This window comes from Limulus polyphemus, unplaced genomic scaffold (genome assembly GCF_000517525.1).
Source record: "Limulus polyphemus unplaced genomic scaffold, Limulus_polyphemus-2.1.2 Scaffold3720, whole genome shotgun sequence".
NCBI lineage: Eukaryota > Metazoa > Arthropoda > Merostomata > Xiphosura > Limulidae > Limulus > Limulus polyphemus.
Window position 1 is genome coordinate 74,666 of NW_013669330.1, and position 24,256 is coordinate 98,921.

Here is a 24,256-nt window from a genome sequence, read left to right on the forward strand (position 1 = left end):
CAACTATTACTAAAGTTAATAGTTAATTACTATTCAAAAGTAAAGTAATTACTCTACTAAAGGAGTTATGTTGTTAGTTATTACGTAGCTCTCTCTCTCTCTCTCTCTCTCTATATATATATATATATATATATATATATATACATAAAATCTTTCAATTTATTACACGTTATTGCAAATCTAATGAGTTCTTATAGGCAAATGTTAACATATTTTCTTTGCAATGTTTCTGCTTTGAAATGGGAAATCTACAGCTTTAAAATTAAAACTTCCTGTTTTATTGTGAACATAGAACGAAAATGTTTGATTAATAAATCCAATGTTTAAATCATAAATTCTTAGAACTTTTTTTAAGTACTAGATCAGTCAGACAGATATGTTTAGCTACGTCAAAGGAAGTTGATACATTTGATATAGCTAATTTATCAATGTATCTTCATGCTCTGTTTATTTGTAAAGCTTTAAGGTAGTCCTTCTTGAGAATTTGTGTGATGTACCGATATTCATGTTAAAAAAGAAATAAATTTGCTGCTTATACACTAAAGTTACCTCCATTTGTTTGAATAAACTTAAGTGTTCTTAATTTTAGAGCTTCATAATGCAATGTAAAATGGACGGACATTTAATATGTTAGAAATAATTCTTCCATTAAGCTTAACGTTGTCTTAGTCCTATATTTCTAACCATGACTACAGAAAATACATTTAAGCGAGAAAAAATAATGATTTATGGAAAGATTTGCAATTTTGAGAAACATTACCTTTTCTTTAGACTCTTCTGTAGCTTGTACAGATGTTATTTTATTTCTTCCTCTACTCCTTCTATCACTATATCCTCCTCTAACTGGTAGTTTGTCAATTCCAAAAGTATCAGGCAATTCTGCATCATAAAAAGAACTATCACCCGAATAATTGTTGGATTCTTCTGAAGTTTGGAAACTTACAGCCTTTCTTCCAGAATCACCTGTTGCTAATTCTCTTTCCACAGTATGCAAAGCAGCTGCTCTTGGCCTTCCTCTTTTTCTCTTACCTCTAATTGTTTCTGTAGCAGATACCTTGTTCATTGAAAGTGCGTCATTTATTTCTGTATCATGAGAATTACATGTATCAGCTGAACAACTTTTTGATCCTTCTGAAATGTGAAAATTTACTGGTGCCTTTTCTGATTCCTCTATAACTGTTTCTTTTTCTATAACATGCACAGTTGTCTTTCTAGGCCTTCCTCTTCTTCTTCTACCACTCTCTGTTCCTCTAATAAGGTTTTTATTCACTAAAGTTGTAGTAGTCATCTGCAGACCATCAGTTAGATAGTCTTCTACAACTGACAGGTCATCTGATATTATTGTCCCTTTTCCATTTTCAAATGTCTGTGACCTTCCAAACATTCCATTTTCTTGTTCAATAGATGAATATATCTCTTTAGATTTTTCTGAATTACAATCACTTACAACCATGGTTTCTTGACTCAATGATTTTGAACTCCTGGGAACCTCCCGAAGTTTTCTAGGCCTACCCCTTCCTCTACTTCTGAAATTTTTTGAAGTTTGACAAAAGGCACTTGTATTTTCTAAAGAAAAGTATGCTTCAGGAGGAATTTTATTATGTTCCAGTCTTTCTGATCTAAAATATTTTCTTCCACATGGCCTGCCACGTCTTCTGAAACTTCGAATCCTGGTGAACATCCTCTTAGGTTCTGCACTTCCTTTGGTCAGCTCTATGCAATTTATATCTGAAACTACTGCTATATCTTCTCTAGCTTTACTCACTTTTGCAGATAGCTTTTTTTTAGTAAAATCTCTACCACTACCTTTCATCCTAGTGCTCTCTCTACATTGAAATAGATGAACTGCTTTTCTTCGTCCCAAAGAGTCTTTCAATCTACTCATTTCTAATATATTTGCCAATAACATGTCTTTTCTTGAAGATTTTAACATACTAGATTGATTTTCATTGTTATTAACATTGTCTTTCCCAGTCTGTTCAGTTGCAATAAAGGAATAATTATGTACTGTGTAATGACCAGAAGAATCAGCAAAATCCTCATCTGAGTTAAGAGAAGAAGCTTTATGATACCATGGATCTTTGCAATTATCAGGCAAGCTACTTCCTGGTTTATCTGCATCATTAAGGACAATTGAATTGTCAGTATTTATGAGAGAATTGTCTGATATTTGTGTAGGCTTTAAGTTACGTGACACTGTCAGATGTTTTTCATCTCCAACCATTTTGAAACAAGTTTGAGGAACTTCAGTTGGTGATGGAGCTTCATGTTCTTCTTTCTCTTGAGACAGAGTTCCATTCACAACAGAAGAACATTGACTGCTTTTTGTGCTTAATGATTTTTTAACAGTAGCTTGACTACTCTGTGTTCTTATACCTAAGGTTTCAAAAATATTTCTATTTCTTTTCCTCGAGGCTTGATGTTCGGTAAGGTTGACATCATGAGAACTTATTTTCTTGGGGGAAATGGAGAATTCTATGTTGTCTTTTTCAGACACAGTAGTTGAGAAGTTTTTATCTTTCAAAACACTGTCTGATGGTGGCTTCTCAGCAGGACTGTTCACTTGAAGTTCATCTATCTCTGGTCGTAGGAATAACACAGTTGGAGTAGATGTATAAACACCCTTAGACTTGTATTTACCTCTTGGACTGTTTTTCTCTAAGCTGCTTGTGGTAAATGATGGACTGTTTTTAACTAATTGAGACTTTGCACTGTAATTTGGTGAAATATTCTGAAATGATACAATTTCTGCTGCACCATCTGATAAAGGTCTAGCTTCCAACAGGTTAATGCTAATATGTTTTGCTTCAGATTCAATTACATGGTCAGTATTCAGTTTGGAGGAGGGAGAGAGTTCTAAACTGTGCATGAAGTTAGGTTTTTCGCTGTCATTAGAATTATTAGGAGAGTTCAAATGAGAGTCATTAATGTTAAGAGCATGTGTTAATTTTATCTTCTTTTGACATGGTTCAAATTCTTCTTGAAGAACTGGTGTCACAAGCAATCGTTTTCTTTCAATATGGTTTAAATTTTTGCATGGTGTGAAATTCGTTGGACAACTCTTTGAGAAAGATAATCCATTCTGGTTTACATTCTGTGTACTAGTTCTGTCATTTTCTTCGAATGTAGAAGGTACAGAACCTGGAACATTTTCATTTAAGGCATTAACTTCGTGAATTGTTTTAGTATTACAAAGTTCCAAGTTCAAAGAGCTTTCAGAAGAAGAAGCATTGCACAAAACGATTTTATCTTCATTCTCTAATAATGTTGGACTGGCGTATGTTTTATCATATTCACTACTTGAAACACAAGAAATGTAATCACTTTTCACTTGAGACTCTGTTCTAGCAGATGCACAAGAGTCAGACTCTTCAGAAGAGTCTATTAAGGTTATGCGTGCATCTTCCACAGATGTACTTTGACCAGATTCGTTCAGTTTTGATGGACTAGACTGAAGTTTGGTCTCTGGAAAAGATAATGTTGATGATTTTGAAACATTAGATGAGCATATTTCTGCAGGTAATGATTCATTTTCTTTTTCTCTTCCCCTCTCTACAGTATGTTCTTCAGAAGCACTAAATGCAGAAAGAAACAAATCCTCACAATTACTTTCATAACTAGAAGAATTTGTTTCTGACATAGTAGAGTTCAAGGTACTATTAATAGATTCCTCATCACATAATATTGGTTTTGGTTTTATGTTTTCTCTTGTGTAAGTCCTTCTAGGCTTTTCAAAACCACTAAAAGAAACCATTGAATTAAGTCTGTTCTCGTCTCTTAAAGTTTTCTGAGCTTGTTTTCTACACTGCTGCTGCTTCTTGACATTCATTTCATCCTCTGAACTACTGTATAAGGTAGATTTTTTCCTGAATCCTTTTCTCCTGAAAGCTGAAAATAGAAAAATAAACTATGTAGTGATAACCAATTTTAAATAATCTAAACACATTTTTTAAAACTGTAACAGTATGCAGCTGCAATCTATTTAACACCCAAATCATAAGGTCAAGAAAGTTATCTTTCTTAGTTAAGATACTTTTTCTTCATATTCCACATGAGGAATCAAACGTAAATGGGCAGTATTTTTTAAATGTTCTGCATTTTTGAAGTGGGACAATTTCAGACCAAAGAAATAAAATAATCAATTACATGATACATGATGCACAAGGCTTTGCAAATATGCAGTATGTCAAAGAACATACATCAAACAAAATATATATCAAACAAAGGTTCAGATAGATACAGTATCCTTTAACTTTTTCACTACGAGCTCAGTCAATTCGACCTAACAATTGACCTTCAGAGTTTCCATACTGTAACTTCTAAAATGTTTTGTGTATCTTCACAACATTTTCCAAACTCTCAGTATATATTAATTCATTTGCAGACAAAACATGAGAATTTTTAATGAAGTATTTTCACTAAAACTTCCTCCATGAATATATGGTGTCAAAGCATTGACTGCTCTGAGTGCAAAGTGATTTTCATGTTAAGATTAAAATTACTTTTTTTTGTATAAAAAACCTCAAATTTCATTTGCGTAATCTCTAAAACCTCCTAATTAAATTTCAAACGTTTTCTTTTCAGTACAACTTTATATCTTATCTGTTACTTTCAATTTGGACAACTTCATAACCACCAAAATAAAATTCAAAATAAATTTAAATTGCCCTATTTTCTTTCTAGAGTGACTTCCAATTGTAACATGAAACTAGATTTATTTATCCTAAATAGCTTTAAACTCAACAACATACATCTATTTATACTTAAATTTGATTCTTTTATTGCCCCTTGAACCATGTCTAACTAATATTCCTGCCAAAGAAGTTGTAAATCACTTGGCGAATGTGCAACTCACATTACCCCATCAAATTACATGATACAAAGGCTAATTGCTAGTTGGTCATGAGCATACCTTCTGAAAAATTTTATTATTATTTATTTTACTTAATCTAACCTAAAAAGTTTATAATTTGTACATTTTAGTTACTTTATACTAATAAATAAAGAATACACATAAAAGACAAGAAATATAGTCCTTACCCAGGTCTTCTTTTCTTCTTTTTTTTTGTGGTCGACCGTCGATTAAACTTAACCCTATTTTTATATACTAATGGTACTACTGCACTAAATAATTTTTTCTTTAATTAAATAATGCACCAAAGAAAACAGAATAACAACACACAAAAAGCAGACAAAGTCCTCTAGCTATCACAGTTTTTCCGGCTTTCTAACTATGCAACAAGAGCTGATAAACATTCAGTTAAGCTAAGTAATGCATTTCCTGTGGGGATAAAGACTGAACTCAAAGCGAAATAGACAATTCTATACACAGAAAACTACACAACATGGCATGTCATTTGATATTAGAACTTTGGCTTTCTATTGGCTCTAAGTAATATAGTATTAAACATCAGAAAGAACTATTGACAATTTCTGAAATAGAGGATGTGACAGATGGGCATGGCAAGAGGGATATGATTTTCTATTTTATGGCTCTGAAACCAAATAAGATTGAAGGCTATAAAAATTATATTTTACTTGAATTATAATGAGCACTTTACATTCAATTTCACACTTCCTGAAGGGGTGGCAAATAAATTAGAGAAGAATGGATGCCTAGAGAGAACGGTCACAATTCTCACACTAGGGGAAATGCAGTTTTTTTTTAAATTGCATTATAAAACTAAGAATTTAAAACATATATAATATTCAAATTTGGATTATTAGCTACATTTTCATGCCAAGTTTATTTGTATACCCAATAATAAAGTAGCTTAATTAAATTTTGAATGTAACTGAGGAAAACCTCGTGACATGCACAGAAAAGGACGCCCGTAGCATGAGGGTTAACACACTATGCTGAATAGTTTAACAACGTTTTTAAGCATAAAATAAATAAGACTGCACTAAGTGTTGTCAGATAAGTTTCATATAAGGTTCAAAACTTGGAATTAAGTAGCAGTTATTAAAACCTCAAAAAGATCATTACTTTCATTCAGAAACAGAATAAATGTGGACAAAAAAAATGTAATTTTCATGCAAAGTGGGAGCATCAAAAATATATAATGAATTTAAAGAAATAATTTATTAGTGTGATAAATACAGAACAAGTCCTTCTGAATATCCATATAATTTCAGAGTACACATATTCAATGAACTATACCAGAATTATGATAGATACTTGTACAATTTTAAAACTTCATAATGACCTTGAAAAAAAATTAAAAATCCAAATATTATTGTCACAAAAGAACAAATCAGTTACATTCTTGCATGTCTTTTAGTAGAAACAAGTTTAGAATTTAGTTTTTCTTATCACCAAAATTATGCTGTGTAGTGAAAGAAACTTAGAGGGCCTAATTAACTTGATTTACAGTGAATAAAAACATTACCAAAAACATCATACACAAGATATTAAAAGCTCAATATAACTTACTTTTGTATATCTGTAACCTTTCTGGATGTTTGCTCTTTACATGATTTTCTTCTGAATTATTTTCAGTGAGAACAGGTACACTACAGAACTGACACACTGAATATTGTTTTCCATTGAGCTGCAGATTAAAAATAAAAAGTATACTTTAAACACTGAAACTTTTAACTTAAAACTTAAGCTTGTTAAAGTTGTACAATATAATTCAGTAGTCTTAAAAACAATGATAAAAATCACACTACAAAACAAATACTACTGAACTGATTTATAAAAGAATTAAAATATTTCTAGTTCACTTTAAAGTAACAATATCATCATAAAGTTTTTTGTTTCTATAACTAAGTAAATCCATCAACTTTTCAAATGTAAATGGAATTATGAATTTGACTATAAGAAGTCAATATGGTCATACAAAAACCACTGAAATAGGAAGGAACAACAGAGAGAATAATAAAATTAAAACCTTTATTAAATCCTTGTTTAATTTTAGAATGGTAAATTAAAAAGCAGAAACCATATTTGTAGTATCCGGTAGGGAAATCAAGATACAACAAAACTAACTGAGAGGGGATTTAGTAAAAAAAACAACAGAATGTATATTGAAGTCATCTTGAGTACATGCCGTAACATCTATATGGCAACAGAATGAGGTCCAATAAATAACAGACCTTTTGACTTTTCTCATACATCACAATAAAAAAGACAAAGGCATGAACCAATCACATTCACCAAGTTTAAAAAGCAAACTCAAAACTATACATAAACCAAGAATCATGGTATTAAGAATGGATACAAAGACCCGAGAGTATAAATGCATAAAAAGTAAGCCTACTCAGAACTTGCCAAAATACAATGGAGATTAAATTACTATGTTTATAAACTAACAGGATCTTCACTGTCTATTAACCAACCCAACCAACAAAGATCTTAAAAAATTATAGACTAATAAGCTTGCAGCATCTAAAGTCCAAACCTCGCTTAATAGTATAATAGATTGGTGTAACACATGGCGAGTTGTGCTTAACACAACCAAAACTCAAGCAATAATGTTCAACAGAAAGATAACTTGCAAAAGTAAGTCTCTCCCCAAAGTTGAAATAAAAATATGACACAGAACTACAATTTTCAAGGACAGCTGAATATCTATGCTTTACATACAATAATAAACTAACATAGTTAGATCACTTTAAAATCATAATAACTAAAGTCCACAGAAGAATTTATTATCTAAGAAAGATAAGAGAAATAGTAAATGGGTCGAACCAAAGACAATAGTGGTTATGTTCAAATCATTCATATGCCCTATAATAGAATATGTTAACATGGTAACAGTCAACATGTCACATATTCAGTACAGTCACATTCAAAGAGCACAAAACCAAGAAATTGGAATAGCATTTTGGCTCCCAAAATGTACCTCACCGGAATACCTAACACCAGAAAACGTATAACAACGATCGTGATTAAATACTTCAAAAAAAGCAATCAACCGTACCAAACTAACAAAGCAATTTTCATCACTAGCTACACCCCCCCCCCATGAAACTTGGCAATGATACCTCTCACTTCTAAACATAATACATGCCTTGAATGAGAATGTTTAACCATATGTCCTTATCTCTTTTACAGCCTTCAGCACTTGTAGGGTAGAAAATTCTGTTTTCTCAGGATACTTCCATTTCCCACCACCACCACATCAAAATTTGTTTAGGGCATCTGATTTATAAATCTCTGCCTCCCTGAAAAGGCTGTTTACTCAACAATGGGCAACAATCTTTACTATCAATAAAAGTAGAAACTTTAAGATATAAATAAGTAAAGAATAAATCATTTCAATTTGATTATCTTATAAAAATGAACCAATTGGAACTAGTGTGCGTGGTTCAACCTCTCAGCAACTGTTATCAACAAAAACTACAAGACATGACCAATGACAGTCACAGAACATGACAATCACCGTTCGTCAATCTCAAGTGCAATATTGTTGCAACTCTGTCTGCTCATCCTCTCTTCTTAAGCTTCTAATCTGATTTGAGGTTCGGAACAGGCTTCAAATTAATGGTTTTTCCTGACATCTTGAGACAACAAGTCATGTGATTAATTCTTGAGTTAAGAGTAAACAAACCTCAATTCCTATCATTGTAAAGCCCCCCCCCCCCAACAATTGGGCATGTAGTGGGGTAAAGAGAAGTTTCTGACCAGGCCTGAAAGATACTTAACCAAAACAACAACTTAGGATCAGACAGACAGACTGTCTATTAAAAAACTACAGTCCCATCGGTCTGCATAAAAGTGGGAACAAAGTACAGAAGAAGGGCGAAAAACTCATGGTAGAATGTCAAATTTTCAACACATGGATACTTTCTTTTAAAACCATGGGAAAAAAAAACAATTCAACTTTGTTTTCTGGTAACAAGAAGAAAATCTGTAGATATTTTCAAAACTTAAAAAGGTGAAAAACATCAACAATATTTGAGACTATTTTATCACTCTTAAGGGTTAGTAAACAAACATCATAGCGAAATGGCTGGGCCAGTATTTTATACCTCAATATACTGTTGTTGTATCTTATTAAGCACAAAGCTGCACAAAGGGTTATCTGTGCTCAGATCACCACGGGTATTGAAACCCAGTTTCTAGCAGTATAAGTCTGCACACATACCGCTGTGCCAATGGGGGGGCAACCTCAATATAATTAGTCATATTTTTTTGCCAACTTGACAGTTCATTTCATTTATTTCCCCTAGTTTAAATAACTTAGAATTTGATTCCCATATAATTTTACTGTTTTGTTATATTATTTAAACATAACATTCTAGTATTTTACAAAAGTTTTTTTTGTAGATATTTTGCAATCACTTGCAAATGGTCCTTGATTAGAATTTGGATTTATGATAATTTTGATGTTTGTGTTGATGTTATATTCGAATCTGCTTCTTGATAAAGCTGTACTGAGTTGACCATATGAAAAGATTAGTTCTGGAAGAAATATTCCTACATGATCAAATGTCTGACCCTGCACTTTATTGTGATGACAATGGCAAAGATTTAGTTCAAGGGCAAGTCCATAAAGGTATAACTTTTCAATAAAAATTCTCATACAATTTTTTCGCAAGTTTTTAAAAATCTGTTACTGAAGGTGAAAAATACCAAAATAAAAAAAAACAGTAAATATAATAGCGCCATCTGTTGGTTTGTAACAATATTAAGTTATGTTTCACACATACAGACACTGGTGTTTATGTATATGATACAACAAATACAGTAACATTTGTAACACCATCATAAAACAGAGAAGAACGTAATGAACTATGTGGACTTACTCCAATACACCACTGATAATGGTTGATAATTCCATTAATATTTGAGAATGTTCTCTCACAGCTGGTAACAGGACAAGGAATTTGTTTCTTTATCTTAGTCATTAAAATCCACTTCTCTCTTAATTTTGCAGAAATTCTTCTAGGTTTCACTGTTTCTCTGGTAAAATAAACAAGAAGAAATTTATTACATTATTTACAACAAAGGTACCTCTGATATTTTACTTCAACTCAGTTTTAAAGTTTATAAAATTACTTAACTATATCTTACCAAAATGACTCAATGACTTTGAAAATTATGAAATTCTCATTTGAAGTAAGTACAGCTAAGTAACAACATTAACATAATAAGGGCTACATTTAATTTTTGGAAGTGTAATACCGTATTTAAGATGTTAAATTTTATATAATAGCAGCAATGCCACCCTACGGGCAATGGTTTGTTCTAGTAATTACTAATTGTAGTATTTATACTTTATTGAAAAAAATTTAACATTTTCTAAAAAAGGATTTTTTTTTCTGGGAAGTGCTGCAAGTGAAAAGTGTTCGGACTGTGCTCTTGAGTTATACACAACTCATTGCATCAAAATGATTCAAGGTACAGACAGAGCTTAAAATTTACGTAAATTTTACCGACATAAACTGTAATGTTTTTATATATTACAAGTGGTACCATTTATTGAAAAAATAATAGTATTTTTAAGAACTCCAATTTCTCAGTACCACATTTAGAAATTACATCAATAACAATATAATCAAATCCTCACGTGCAGTCCTAATGAAAGTCACGTTCTTGTTGTGAAGAGAGTACTTTTATTTAAAATTGTGTTCTATTATAAAGAAATGGTTGTTGCACATACCACAGTTACTTTTCTAGTTGTCTGAATCTTGAATACCCCAAGGATGAAATTTTTTATGGATTTTTCTTGTTTGTGGTGGCATACAATAGATGGCGCAGGAGTTTTGGTTACATACATAATGACATACATGCTATGCCCATTATAGTAAGATGTAAAAAAAGAAGTTGAATCTTGCAATTTCACTTTTATTGGTGTGTTATGAATGAAATATAGTCTAGTTATTGATTTATCTTAGATGCATAATTCAGAAGATACAATAGCATATTCATCAGCCATTCCAAAAATTCTTGAAACTCTAAGTTAATAGAGACAAAATGATGTGATCTAAGATCCTAACATAAGGAGTCAGTACAACTAATGTAGTAATTTATTTTTATTACAAATTTTATAAAAAAAAATTTAATTAATTTGGAATTCAAAAGAAAAATTCAAAAAGCAGGGTTTTATCTTTCCAAGATTGCAAGGAAAAACAATTCATATAATTTGATCATGTAGAAACCTAGTGAAAAATAATTTGTCCCCTAACATACGAAATAGTTTAGAATGGAAAGACAAAAATAGTATAAATGCTAATAAAAGAGCAAACGTTTTGGGAAAGTTAAAACAGCTTTTAATATATATATCTATATGTTTTAGTGTAATAGTTATGGAAGAAATTGGCTGGATTTCAGATTGTTGATGTGGTATTACAAAAGATTTATATAAGAATACTATTTTGTTAGAGTATTGTAAAACTTGCCTTAATTTTAATGGAATAACATTCTTTCCACAAATTGCAAATGATAAGGTATCATCTTTCAAGTATGTTGCCTTTGGAACCTTTTTTGAAAGTTTTTTTTTTGGTTTAGGCTCCATAGAAGGGCTTTCTTTACTAACACTTTCTTCTTCTTTGTCTAATACAAACTGTACTGAAACTTCTTCCTCAGAGTCTCTGTCTCTCAGATTATATGAATTCTGCATTAAAGTTTCTGCATTATTTGTGTTCTCATTTTCTTCTTTTGAGCATTCACAATCAGAACTTTCATCAGGCTGAGCAAAAACTACCACCACTCCTTGATGACATGAAGTACTTGGAATTGACAAAGTTGAGTTTTGTAAACTGTCTTCTTCTGGATCGTCCATGGTATAGCTGTATCAGTTTCAACCTGTGGAACAGAATATGATAAATCTATTTCTCCTAATTCATCTATATTTATGGTAATTTTTAACAATAATTACTATCCAACATATTAAGATATGTATGCTGAAATTATGAATATGCAAAAAAACAAACAGGGACACAACAAACAAAGAAAAAATGCAGATCTGTTTAGAATATGACAAATTTAGCATACTAGTACTCAAGCTTGTTTTGATATAATAAACATCAGTTCAACAGTTTTAAAATTAATGGTCCATACAAATTACAAATAAAAAACAACTGATTCAAAAGAAAGAAAAACTCCATAAATTATTGCAATATTAAAACTTTCTCAGTTTAAATAAGCACCTGAGGAAATGTATAAAACCAGCACGTAACCTAGTATACCTTGTATTAATATTGCTATTGTTATTCTGTAAACGGTTTTTTAACATGTTTTTAACAAACTGTTCTGTAATACATGTTATTTGTAATTAACTATTAAAAGTCTGACTGTTTCATGGAAATGCTGTTTAAGATCTTGTTTTTAGTATCAAGAATCATATGAAATGTTAACAATTATAGATATCAAACTTATTTTTGATACTTGAGAACAGATGTTCTCAAAGATCTTTAAGTGTGTTTGTTTTGTATTATTATCTATTCATTTATTTTTTATATTTTGCTTGTTTCTACAAATTCTAAAGTAGAGAAAGTCTTTTCTCAGTCATCTTACAGTTTCTTTTTTATTTATTCAACAGAAGCAACTACTCTGATATCTAATAACAAATATTATTAAACAAATGGTGCATCTATTTAATTACTTTACTAATTTAGGTTTTAGTGTGTTTTTTCTAACTTGCTGCTGATTTTTTAGGGGCGACTGCTTTTATGAAAGAGGTCATCTCAGTAATTTCTTATCTTTACTTTCCCTGAGTAATTAATAAGATGCATACCAAAAGTTAATAACTGGATTAAGTCTTCAAAAAAAAAAAAACTATTTAAGTGAAAAAGTTCAAGTGATAAGAAATAAGCATTTTTTAAATTAAAGTTGGGCCCTCAAGAGGTTTTGTTACAAGGACTTTGTTGGTCAATATTTATGTTAACAAATGTAATAGGTTGGTAATGGTGATAAAATTCCTGGTAAAGTTGTGAATACTATTTCTTTAACTCAGAAAAAAAAAAGAGCCATCTTAGAATTGAGCAGAATATGGAAAATGACTTTCAAAAAAGGTGCTCAGTAAAGTATTATAATATGAAATCAAGAAAAACTTGTTTATTAGACAGAATAATGTGTTAAAGAAAGTGAATTTTAAGTGAGATTGTAGGTAACTGATTTATGCCATTATTTTAGTTTAACTATAACAAAAAAAAGTGTTAATAAAGTTTACTAAGCCATTTACAAAAATTTCTGAAAATAAAATAATGGATACAGTCTCAAGATGGGCTCTTTGAATTATAACTGTGCTAAGAGACTTATAAAACTAGACTAAAAAATCATCAAAAATTGTTAATGTTTTGGAATAAAATGTTCATATGTCTGATCTGATAAATGAAAAAGAAGTAGGATCTTCAATAAAACACACACACATATTATTTTGGTACCTAGTCCTAAACTTGCTACTCTGCAGAATTATTTCTCTATTATAAACTTCTGGAATAGTTTACCTGATGATGTGATGAAGATGGTAAATGTGTATGTCAAAATATTTGATGCACAGGGATGAGGATTTAAAGGGTTAGATTTAGCTTATGTTATTTGTACTAAATGGTTGTTTAGATAGGTAGAGTGAGTACCTAAAAAGGCTGAATGAGACAATATTTTAATTGATGTGAACTTAGAATAAATCAGGATTATTCAGGAGAGTAAAAATTACCACTGATCAGATTGAGAAAAAAAAAAGTTATCAAGCTATATGATTGATTTGTGTACGAGTAAGAGCATTAATCAAAATTCCAAAAAGTTAGTTAAAATTCAGTGTGAATCAATCAGAAATAAAACCTTAAGTTAATTAAAATAGTTTTATTTTTTTAATATATTATGTAGCCTTATTTTGTTAAATCCTTAAAGACTAATCTGAAAAGATCATTTTGCATACTTACACGAAAATTTTATACAAGACCAGTAAGAATCATAAAATGTTTAGAAATTAATCCGCTTAATACCTGAGAAAAGTTTAGTTCTATGTAGCTGCACTATAAACTTAGATGCTCTACTAACAGTTTGTTAAAATTATATGAAATCTTCTGATAAATCAAGTTTTACGTTTCGAAAATTGTTAATTCTGAGATAGAAATATGAAATTAAAAGTGCAATAATGCTGCAATAAATTATAATATTTAACAGTCAAAAAACTAAATCAGTGGAACGTAATGCAAAATTCACTCTCACTATTTCTAATATTTACCTTGAGCATCTAATTGCACACTGATCATGAAAGCTGAAGCTAAGTCCATAGGTGCATTTCACTGGACTGAGGTTGTACTGTTTTCATATCTATTATAAGGAATAAAAGTTGTTATAACTTAAATTACATGTTCAGGGGAACTTTTCAAGAAAAAACCCTCAAATTGTGTTGTACTTGTAAAGTAACAATACACTTTCATTTATACATATTTACACTTTACAGCTATCATATTATGCTTCACTAACACTATCACAGTCTGAACTATATGACTGAATAGAGCTACTACTTCCTAGCATTGCCCTATAGTCTGAGTAAAATTAAAAAGTTTGAGGTTCAAACTTTAATACAAGATTATTACTTAGTTATAACAAGAGAAACTGAAACTTTGAAAGACACTGGGTCACTTTCATTTCCAACATTTCGTCTAACATATGGAAAAAATGTGGATTTTTGACATAGTTTTGAGTTTTTAAAATCTTAGTAATAATTATCCCACCATTATAATTTATATATTTGCATATTTTTTCACTTCCTACCTTGATTAATATTGCACAAATTTAACGTTTCAAGCATTTAGTTACGGTTTACGTATACCCACACTCACAGGAACTATTAGTACTAACTCGCACTCACAGTCACAGTTAACCACGAAAATCACAAACTATTAAGTATTATACTTTTTTTTATAAGTGTTTACGTGTTACTTGTTAGATAATGTTACACTAACAAATACTATCAGTGTTGCTAAAATTTATAAACTATAATATTTTTAGCATCAATATCACTGTAAAAAAAGTGTAATAGTAATACTAATAGTGTAAACAGTGCCATAACGTCTCAACTACTTAAGCCTAACTTAAGGCTTAGTCAAGAGTCTAACGCTCACTTAAAGTTTTCGGAAAGCAAGACCTGTACATGTTTGTGTAAAAAGCCTACACTACAGTCTACTCCAGACTACTAGTACTATCGTAACGAATAACACAGCAAGTCTTACCCCTTGACAATCACAATTTAACCAATAAATTTTAGTATAATTATCAGTATTAAAATAATTTCATACTTACGACTCTTTATGTTATACTTCAAGCAGTTGCTTTTAAACTGATTATGAAAAATGAAAATATTTGGTAAAACAAGAGAAATGTTAGGCTTAACCCTCCTTGGATTCGAACCCGCTAATATGTATGTCCTTTTCTTAGTAATTAATCGTACCGAGTTTCTAACCCTGATGTGAAAATGAAAATGGCGTACACATTTTACAAGTTAACAAATATCAAACTCCGCTAGAGGACAATCTATGCGTTAAAATGGGTTACTTTGGATGCCTAATCATATTTTTTTTTCGCTCACTTCTTATCTGTGTAATTTATTAATTTTAACTAAGTTATACCCCACTGAAATATAAACGAAGTATCATACATTTTACGTATAATTTTATATTTACTTCATCTTGAACTTTTGAAAAATTAGTTATTGTTGTGTTGTCTAACTGCATTGGTAAACAAGTAAAAACATTTCCCCTTCTGGGGTTAAGTTCTTTACTAATCACTAATAACCTAAAATGTAATACACAGAAATATGATGTTTGGAAATTGAAATCACATCGATTTGGACAGTTCTAAATTATTTATCGCAGTATGAAAAAGAGCATATTATTTTTGTGCACTTTTGATAATAGGTACTAATTAACGTTAAAACGACAATCATTTGGTCTTTTTATTTTTGTGAAAGATTAGGATAAAAAAGCCGCTTTTGATTTGGCTTTAAAAATTGTAATTGGTTGAGTTTGTATATGTTAGAACGACAATGAAAGTTACACAGGCAATATGGTACGCCTACTGCGAGATATACGACGTAGAATAATTCATAATGTAATTACAAGTTGCAATAAACTGTTAATTTATTAATATTAGAAAACACGACATTTACATTTAGATAATTATTAAATAACTTTTATCTTAACCGACATATCTCCTTTGGGGCTTCTTCGGGGCATTGTTCTATTAATTATGTGTTCCAAAATTAGCATTTCGGTATCATTGTTGAATTTCTTTGATTTAAAAACCTAAGCGCCAAGGGTTTCATTGAAATCAAGAATAACTATTTAATTTCTGTAGTGCATATTGGTGTATAGAAGACATATTAATACTAGAAATAAACGACCTTATAACACCAAAATGTTGTTTTTGTTTAGTTAAACACTCAATATTTTGCTTTACAGCTTCTTCAGGAGCGTTAACTAAAACACAAACCGAACTGACAGTACAAAGTTTCAAAAGGAGAATCTGTGACTTATATATCTTACGCATTCCTTCATTAGCAGTACCCTCTGCTGTGGACAGCAGTTTAGCCTATTCAAGGCTCATCAGCATAGGCCGTTTATAATGGTAAAGTGTATTTTTTTGGTTTGCTAACGAACCTTGAATAGGCGAAACTGCAGTACACAGCAGAGGGTACGGCCATATAATCATTAAACAGCTGGTCCGCTGTACAATATCGAATAATGAATTAGGCGAAATGTCATAACATTGTTCACGTACTTAAATTAATTTAGGTTTCTGTATGGTGAATTAAAAAAGATTCAAAACCCCATAGAAAGAATAACACCAACTTAACTGAGAATGATAGTGAAATTTAAGAACGGAATTTAGATTGTAAAAGTAATAGTGTTAATATCGAATACTCAAGAGAGATAGTTTGATTTGATTTGAATTTCGCGCAAATTTCGAGAGTAATGTGCGCTAGTTATTCCTAATTTAGCAGTGAGAAACTATAGAGAGGCACCACCACCAACTCTTGGGCTACTTATTTACCAACGAATAGTGAGTTTTCTGGTCACATTATTACGCCTCCACGGATGGAAGAGCGAGCATGTTTGATGAGGGCGATTCGAACCCGTAATCATCAAAGAGTCTGGCGTCTTAACCACCAGGCCATTCAACACCTCCAGAAGAGATAGGTTAACCCTAATTTATAGTTACGTAGTTGATTCCAAGAAAAAGGTTTAACTTAGTAAATGTGGAAAAATCCAAAATTAGAATGGGTTTATCGTTTTCTTTGTTTTGACAAAATTTGTGGTGTTATTAATACATGAAAAATGAGTTTATTCAGTTATTTAGTAAATTAGTGTTTACGCCAATTAATACAACTTTAGAAAATTGATTTTACATCTGAAAAATTAATGTTGTAGAGCAAAGCTACACAATGGGCAATTCACATTCTGTTCTCTCCAGGGAATCGAACCTTTAATTTTACCGCTGACCCACTGGGAGACTTAAATTAATTGTTCATTCCATGAGGTTTAATTTAGGAAAAAGTTAACGCGTAGGTTATTTTGAGATAACTAAAATATTTTATTCTCTGTACAAAGTAAAACTTCAGAATGTTGTTCTGGTAAAATGTAATACAAATGGATTGTTGTGATCTAATTATTTCCATTTTTCCAAATATTACACTATGTTAATTAATGTTATGATCTTTTATCGGAGAATTTAAGAAAATGTGCAGATCAGAATTCCTGCATCAAGTAAGCATTTATTCACTTCAGAGTAGTTATTTCAGAACTGTTAAAACTGGAGCCTGATTTGCTTTCAGTGATAATCTGGTACCTTCTGATTGTCCCAGTGTGTGTTCCACTGATGGTAACAGTTGCTTTTGTCAGGTCCACACAAATTCAAATTTTACAATTTGCTTTTGTAACAACCACCATCCTGGCACCACAGTCCGTTGGTTCTTCCACACGCGATATTAGTTCCATCTCTTTCCATTCCAGGATGGCACCACAGTCCGTTGGTTCTTCCACACGCGATATTAGTTCCATCTCTTTCCATTCTAGGTAGCTATTGCTTTATTACTCTCACCCACCTCTTCCCCTTAGTGGCTCAGCGGTAAGTCTGAGTGTTATAACGCTAAAAATTGGGTTTCAATACTCGTGGTGGGCAGAGTCTGGTAGCATATTGTCTAGTTTTGTGCTTAACAACAAACAAAATATATTGATCCTTCCTATAAGAATTCCTTTAACTCCCTTTACATATTACATTACAATTATTAGTAACATAACATGTACAGCAACAACAATTTTCTGTTACCTTACAATCTCGTGTGGGGAACTGTCTGAACTGTTTTCGATGAAATATAAACAAAAATGACCACACACACCAGAAATTATTTTATTTCCTATGTTTGGTTCTTTTCTACAACTTCATCAGGGAATTTCATTAAGGTTTAAACCATACAACATTAGATGGAACAAAACTGTTGTTGCGTCACAGACCGGTTTGAAATAACAATACTGTTAGCAGGTTCTTTTAAATCATCTGGTGGAGTATTTCGATCTGTTTTAGATATCGCGCATTCTGAGTTACTTTGTACAAGTAAGTTTCCTTTTTTTACGTCAGTTTAGTACATTTAATGTGGTTGTAAACGTGGCCTACAACTCACCATAGTGTTTAAGTTCGTAGAAACGTTGAAGGAAGAAGTAACTTTATCGGTCAGGAACATCTCCATCTATTTTCATATTTATAATCTACTTTCGAATTTACTAGAAAACTTGATGTCAAATGTTTAGAAATTTCTAAGCCTATATTATCAAACTTTTCGATTTGGGTCGGGCATAGCCTAATGGTTAGGACACTAGACTCACAATTCCTTATGTTTTGACCCAAAATAAGAGCTTAACTCATTTTCGACCTCCTCTCTTGAAATTAGTCCAAGTCCATCCAGAGTTCAAATCTCTGTCACCGAACATGCCCACCCTTTCAGCAGTGACGGTCAATCCTACTATTCATTAGTAAAAGAGTAACCTAAGAGTTGGGGGTGAGTGATGTTGACTAGTTGTATTCTCTCTGGTCTATTATTGCTAAATTAGGGACGGCTAGCACAGATTGTCTTCGAGTAGCTTTGCGCGAAATTCAAAACAAACCTTTCCATCTGAAACGTCATCGTTATGACCCGCAGCTTCCTATAGCGAACAAACAAATTCCATAATTAAAATTGTGGCTTACAACAACAATATGATATGTATATAAATATAATAGTACTGTCTGTTGTCTGTCCATGTTACTACTTCTCAGGGTGTTGATGGATCTTCACCCAAATTGGTTTGGAGGTTCGTTAGGTCCATGCGGAGGTATACACAAATTTTCAGTTTTGCATTTTGCGTTTTTTATTACCGTTTTTACCTTCTTTATTACTACTTCGCCCCCTGTTGATGGATCTTCACCAAATTTGGCATGAAGGTATGTTGGATCCATGCAGAGATCCATGCAAATTTGCGGTTTCACATATTTTGTTCTTGCAGTTTTTATGGGCATTTTTGCTTTTTTTTTTCAATTACATATAAGGGAAGCAACTTTTCATGTCCTAAGACAACCATTCATTAATCATGAATTTGCATAACTTCCGTCCAGGGGACGGGTACTCCAGCTAGTAAAACAGTAATATATTTTGATTAAAATACTGTCTATGTTTACAATTTAATAAAAACTTAAAATAAACTTGAGCAAATATTTATTAAAATATAGAAGAGTAGGAAACATACATATACTTATAAGTATACACGGGATATAAGGAGAGAAATATTATTACTTTTTTATTTATCTTTGGGTGCCTTTCTTGTATCTGTAGAATTTATGTGTATTTTCTATAAGAACGTCTAGATAGCATCTTAATGTTAAAAGAACAGTCTTTTTCTTTTTTTTGCCACACCGTGGTTACTGACGTAATGCTCAGTAAATATATTATTTCCCATACTGCCGCAGAGTGTCCAATTAGTGTGTTATTGTAATATATCCCCACGAGTCTGCTTGACCACCTTTTTCATCTAATAAATGTGACTTCCTATCGGCGCAGCTGAGGCATTTTTAATTCCGCAAGTATATGCATCAAAACCGGCTTTGCAGCAATAACAAACTCATCATGTTTTTGCTTCTTTTTTTTTCTATGTAGAACGTACTAATAGTTGTTTAAATTTGTTCCTGAATGTTAAGGCTAACTTGTTTTGAAATAGTTTTAGTTCTGGCAGAAATATTTAGGCTAATGTATTTAATGCCAATTTTAGGTCTGTATTGATTAATTACAAACGAAGATAATAATCAGTGGTGTCTTTAGGATTATTTATTTGGGGACCATAAGGGGATGGGCGAAAAAACTAAAACTTTCGTGTCAGTAGGAGTCACATTGTGGATAATTTAAAAATATTTAAAGGCTATATCTCAAAGATTGAAGGCTACTGGAAGCAAAGTTCTTTAATGGGGTCTGCCCTCCATGACATCCCAGTGGACTCAAAGAAAGGAATGGTCTTTCAGGTGTAAGTTGTTGTTGGTAGGTGAAGGGCTATATTTTTCTTATCATCGAATTATTCCAATTGTATTTGTTTCATGTGAACAAGTTATCTCTAGTAATATAGAACCCAGCGAGGTTCTCACTTAGTTTACTAGAAGACTTCAGTAATGAGGTGTAACAATTGTGGTATACTGAAGCGACTGCTCGAAGTACAATGTAGATGTTGGAAGATTTTTTTCAAGGGTTCTTTGAATCTTCTTTGAAAGTATGAATGATGTGAAGCTTATCTGCAGAGCTTTGGAAGGACGCAGCTGTTCCTTTATATAATGAAGAAGACAGTTCAGTTCCGGATTTTTGCTAATTGCCCAAATTTAGGAGTTGGATTACAATTGGTCCACAATGACCGAAAAGATTTAATTTACAATATTTTATTTTTTTAAAAGTAAGATATATCTTAATTTTAATATCATGTAATTGGGCTAACTTTCCGTGTCTTTTCAAGTTAATACATTTTAAGCTGTGATGGAGTACAGTTTAAATCTTCTTCATAATGTAAAGAGTAAAGCTGAAAGATATTTTATGCCAAACTCTTGTGTATACTGATATTTTATGCCAAACTCTTGTGTATACTGATATTTTATGCCAAACTCTTGTGTATACTGATATTTTATACCAAACTCTTGTGCATACTGATATTTTCTAATAAGCACAAAATATAAATATGTTACCTTTAAATAAAACGTATAAGTAGATTTAAATGGAACTAGGTAATACATTTTAATTACATAATACAATGAGATTTTACGTGAACTCATTTATTCTGAACTTAATGACTAAAAAAAGTTTATAATTTCATCTGTAGTTAGTGTTTGTTTGTTTGTTTTTGAATTTCGCGCAAAGCTACACGAGGGCTATCTGCGCTAGCCGTCCCTAATTTAGCAGTGTAAGGCTAGAGGGAAGGCAGCTAGTCATCACCACCCACCGCTAATTCTTGGGCTACTCTTTTACCAACGAATAGTGGGATTGACCGTCACATTATAACGCCCCCACGGCTGAAAGGGCGAGCATGTTTGGTGGGACGGGGATTCGAACCCCTGTAGTTAGTGTATTACGAAGTTTAATGATTTAAGACTTAGAAAACACCACCATATATAATTTATTATGTTTATTTCATCAAGATCCGCAGTGATGTTGAGCTAAAAGTATTAGAATTTCGAGTTTGACCATTAAATTACAGACGTGTTATGTTTTTATAATGTTTAGTAACAGTGAAGCCCATATGTCGTAACTTATTGGGCAATTTTACGTTTTTGCCTGTTACAGTACTTAGCATTACGAATTCGCCAAAACAGTGGGTGAAATAATCAATTTTCCATGTAAAACAAGTAGCTACTTACTGTAAGTACTTAATTTGTTAAGTAGTGAGATTAACCGTATTCTTGTTTAAAGTTTCTTGTATGACTGGTATTCTATTAGCGACCTTACAACCAACAAAGATATAGTACCACAACCATATTGTTTACATTTAGAAAAGTTGATAGGGCTCAGATACCCATTGGTTGTTCTGTAGTTAATTTTAATAGGCAGTAACTAAGAACGTAATCAATGTAAATCAAATATTTCTTTACATTAGCATGGTTTAATGATAGCTTGTTGTAGTAAATGCACAAATTTACTGGATATCAGATCGGTTAACTGCATTCCATTTCAACTGCAATGATTTAATATATGGAAAGTATCTAATAATTTATATTAACACTAGATACTTAATTTGGTCTACGTCACATCATACTCCAAAACTTAAATTTCGAAAACAGATGGGTGATCTTTACTAAAATAATGCTCTAAATTACTTGAAAATTAATGAAATATATATAAACTTTAACATGTGTTTTTTTTAAACTTACGAATGTCCAGTTAATTAACCTATATTAGCCAGAAAACAGATTGATCTATATTGAATAAGTTATTTCACTGCTGTTTTAGCCTATTAATAATATAACTAAAGCTGAATGTTGAATATACAAGCCTGTTTAGTACAAGATTTACTATTTAGTCATTTAATATTTAATGATTATTTAATTTTCATAACAAGGGTGTTCAAAGTTAATTATTTTAAAAGCGATAGTGGTGACAAGTTTTGTTATTTAACTCTGTACGAGTCTACCTGGTGCATATACTTTAATTGTTGTTCTAGGCTTTTGTAATATTGTTGATGCCATCTTACTCGAAGCTTCCAAGTTTTCTCGTTATATGTAATATTGTTGCTACTAGAGGGCTAGATAATTGAATAGAGTTGTTTAAACATTTGTTTAACAACAACTAAAAGCTGGGAATGGTATATTCTTTCATTGGGGGCGTGTCTGTGAGCCAGACTAGTTTTGGAGAATTTCACTCCTCATCAGTAGCCCTGGACACTATCACCAATGAAAGTTCAGACAAACAACTCTTTTCAATTATATACCAGCTGCCTAGTGTCGGTTAACAATACGAAGAATTAACTTGTGTCGAAATGCTACAAGTTCTTCAAATATCTGTAGAATGATAGGTATTAAAACACTTAAATACTCCATTTCAAGATGGCTAGATAGTTGTAGATTTTTCTGTCACATGTTATAAATATATGCTGATACAGCAAGTTAAGGTGAAGTTAGAAAAAGTTAAATTAATGAAAGTGAAGTTAGACTGTGTGATTGTTAGTTTATCAGTAACAACGATATCTAAAGTGAGTTTCACCGTGGTATTGTAACGACAGAGATACCTGACTATTAAACATCGCACGTATATTACTAGCTTCACAAAGGGTGTTATAAAATAACTGAACTCGCCTGTGTGGACTTTGACGAAAAGGAGACAAATATTTAAAGTTCTGGATACAACTGTGATAACCAATAGCGTAACGAGTTTTTGCACATACGTTTGACTTGTTTTGAATATATTATTTTAAAACAAGTGGATTGTGTAGTGCCCGTTTATTATTCGAATTTATCGCCAACTAGTCACTGGCATCTACTGTAAAGAATCCCTGCTCACACATATGTAAAAACCTGATACTGGACACTTGCTAGTAGGCTAATTGTGTTCAATGTTTCTATTGTCTTAATGAGAAAATTGTTAACCTCAAGTACCAGTAACTTTTGGAAAGAAGGGCATTTGCGGTTTCTGAAAATAACTTAACTTGTGCCTTTAAAAGATCAGACCCCCCAGTGGCACAGCGGTATGTCTCCGGACTTACAACGCTAGAAACCGGGTTTTGATAGCCGTGGTGGGCAGAGCACAGATAGCCATTTGTGTAGCTTTGTGCTTAACTACAAACAAACTTAAAAGATCGTAGAAAATTTTATAATTTTCTTGTAGTTTATCAGCATTTACATTCAGTGTTAAAGTGTAAGATACCTGTGCTATTTTGTACTATTATGGAACAGTTATCACATTTATTGACTCGTGCAATATGTATTAACTTTATATATATATATATTATCGAGTCATTTAATATTGGAATTTTGAGTGCTGTCACTTATTCAATAAATTATTATTAAGCCTATTTAAGGATAATGGGTACTTAAATTGTATAATCAATTGTATGATTAAGTACTTTTACGACAGCGGAAGTTACATGACGCTGCTGGCGCTGGTAGCGTGCGTGAAATTTCTCGAATGATCATGAATTATCGGATAAGGCCGAGTTTGTTCGAGACGCCCTCTTTTTTTAGTATATAAGTCTGGCAGAGAAAGCCTGCGGAAATGAATGAATGAAGAGAGTTCTGGGTAATTTACGATTCTGTTTCGAGCTAGTGTCTGTTTTCGAGATTGTGAATCGCTGTGATTTATAG

At 31.8% G+C, this 24,256-nt stretch overlaps 1 protein-coding gene across 3 annotated transcripts in view; it reads right to left on the reverse strand.

Moving 5' to 3' along the window:
• Positions 1 to 15,357, reverse strand: part of LOC106469911 — a 70,040-nt gene extending 54,683 nt beyond the window's left edge. The window contains exons 1-6 of one of the 3 annotated variants that reach the window (XM_022398482.1): positions 15,206 to 15,357; positions 14,142 to 14,230; positions 11,353 to 11,758; positions 9,757 to 9,913; positions 6,437 to 6,554; positions 761 to 3,888 (exon numbers count right to left, since the gene is read on the reverse strand). In XM_022398482.1, the coding sequence (XP_022254190.1) occupies positions 761 to 3,888; positions 6,437 to 6,554; positions 9,757 to 9,913; positions 11,353 to 11,735 (3,786 nt within the window). In that variant the 5' untranslated portion in view covers positions 11,736 to 11,758; positions 14,142 to 14,230; positions 15,206 to 15,357. Of the gene's footprint in view, positions 1 to 760; positions 3,889 to 6,436; positions 6,555 to 9,756; positions 9,914 to 11,352; positions 11,759 to 14,141; positions 14,231 to 14,677; positions 14,757 to 15,027; positions 15,093 to 15,205 lie in introns of those variants that run through there. The other 2 variants (XM_022398484.1, XM_022398483.1) reach the window with 2 other exon arrangements.
• Between the last annotated feature and the right edge of the window lie 8,899 nt (positions 15,358 to 24,256).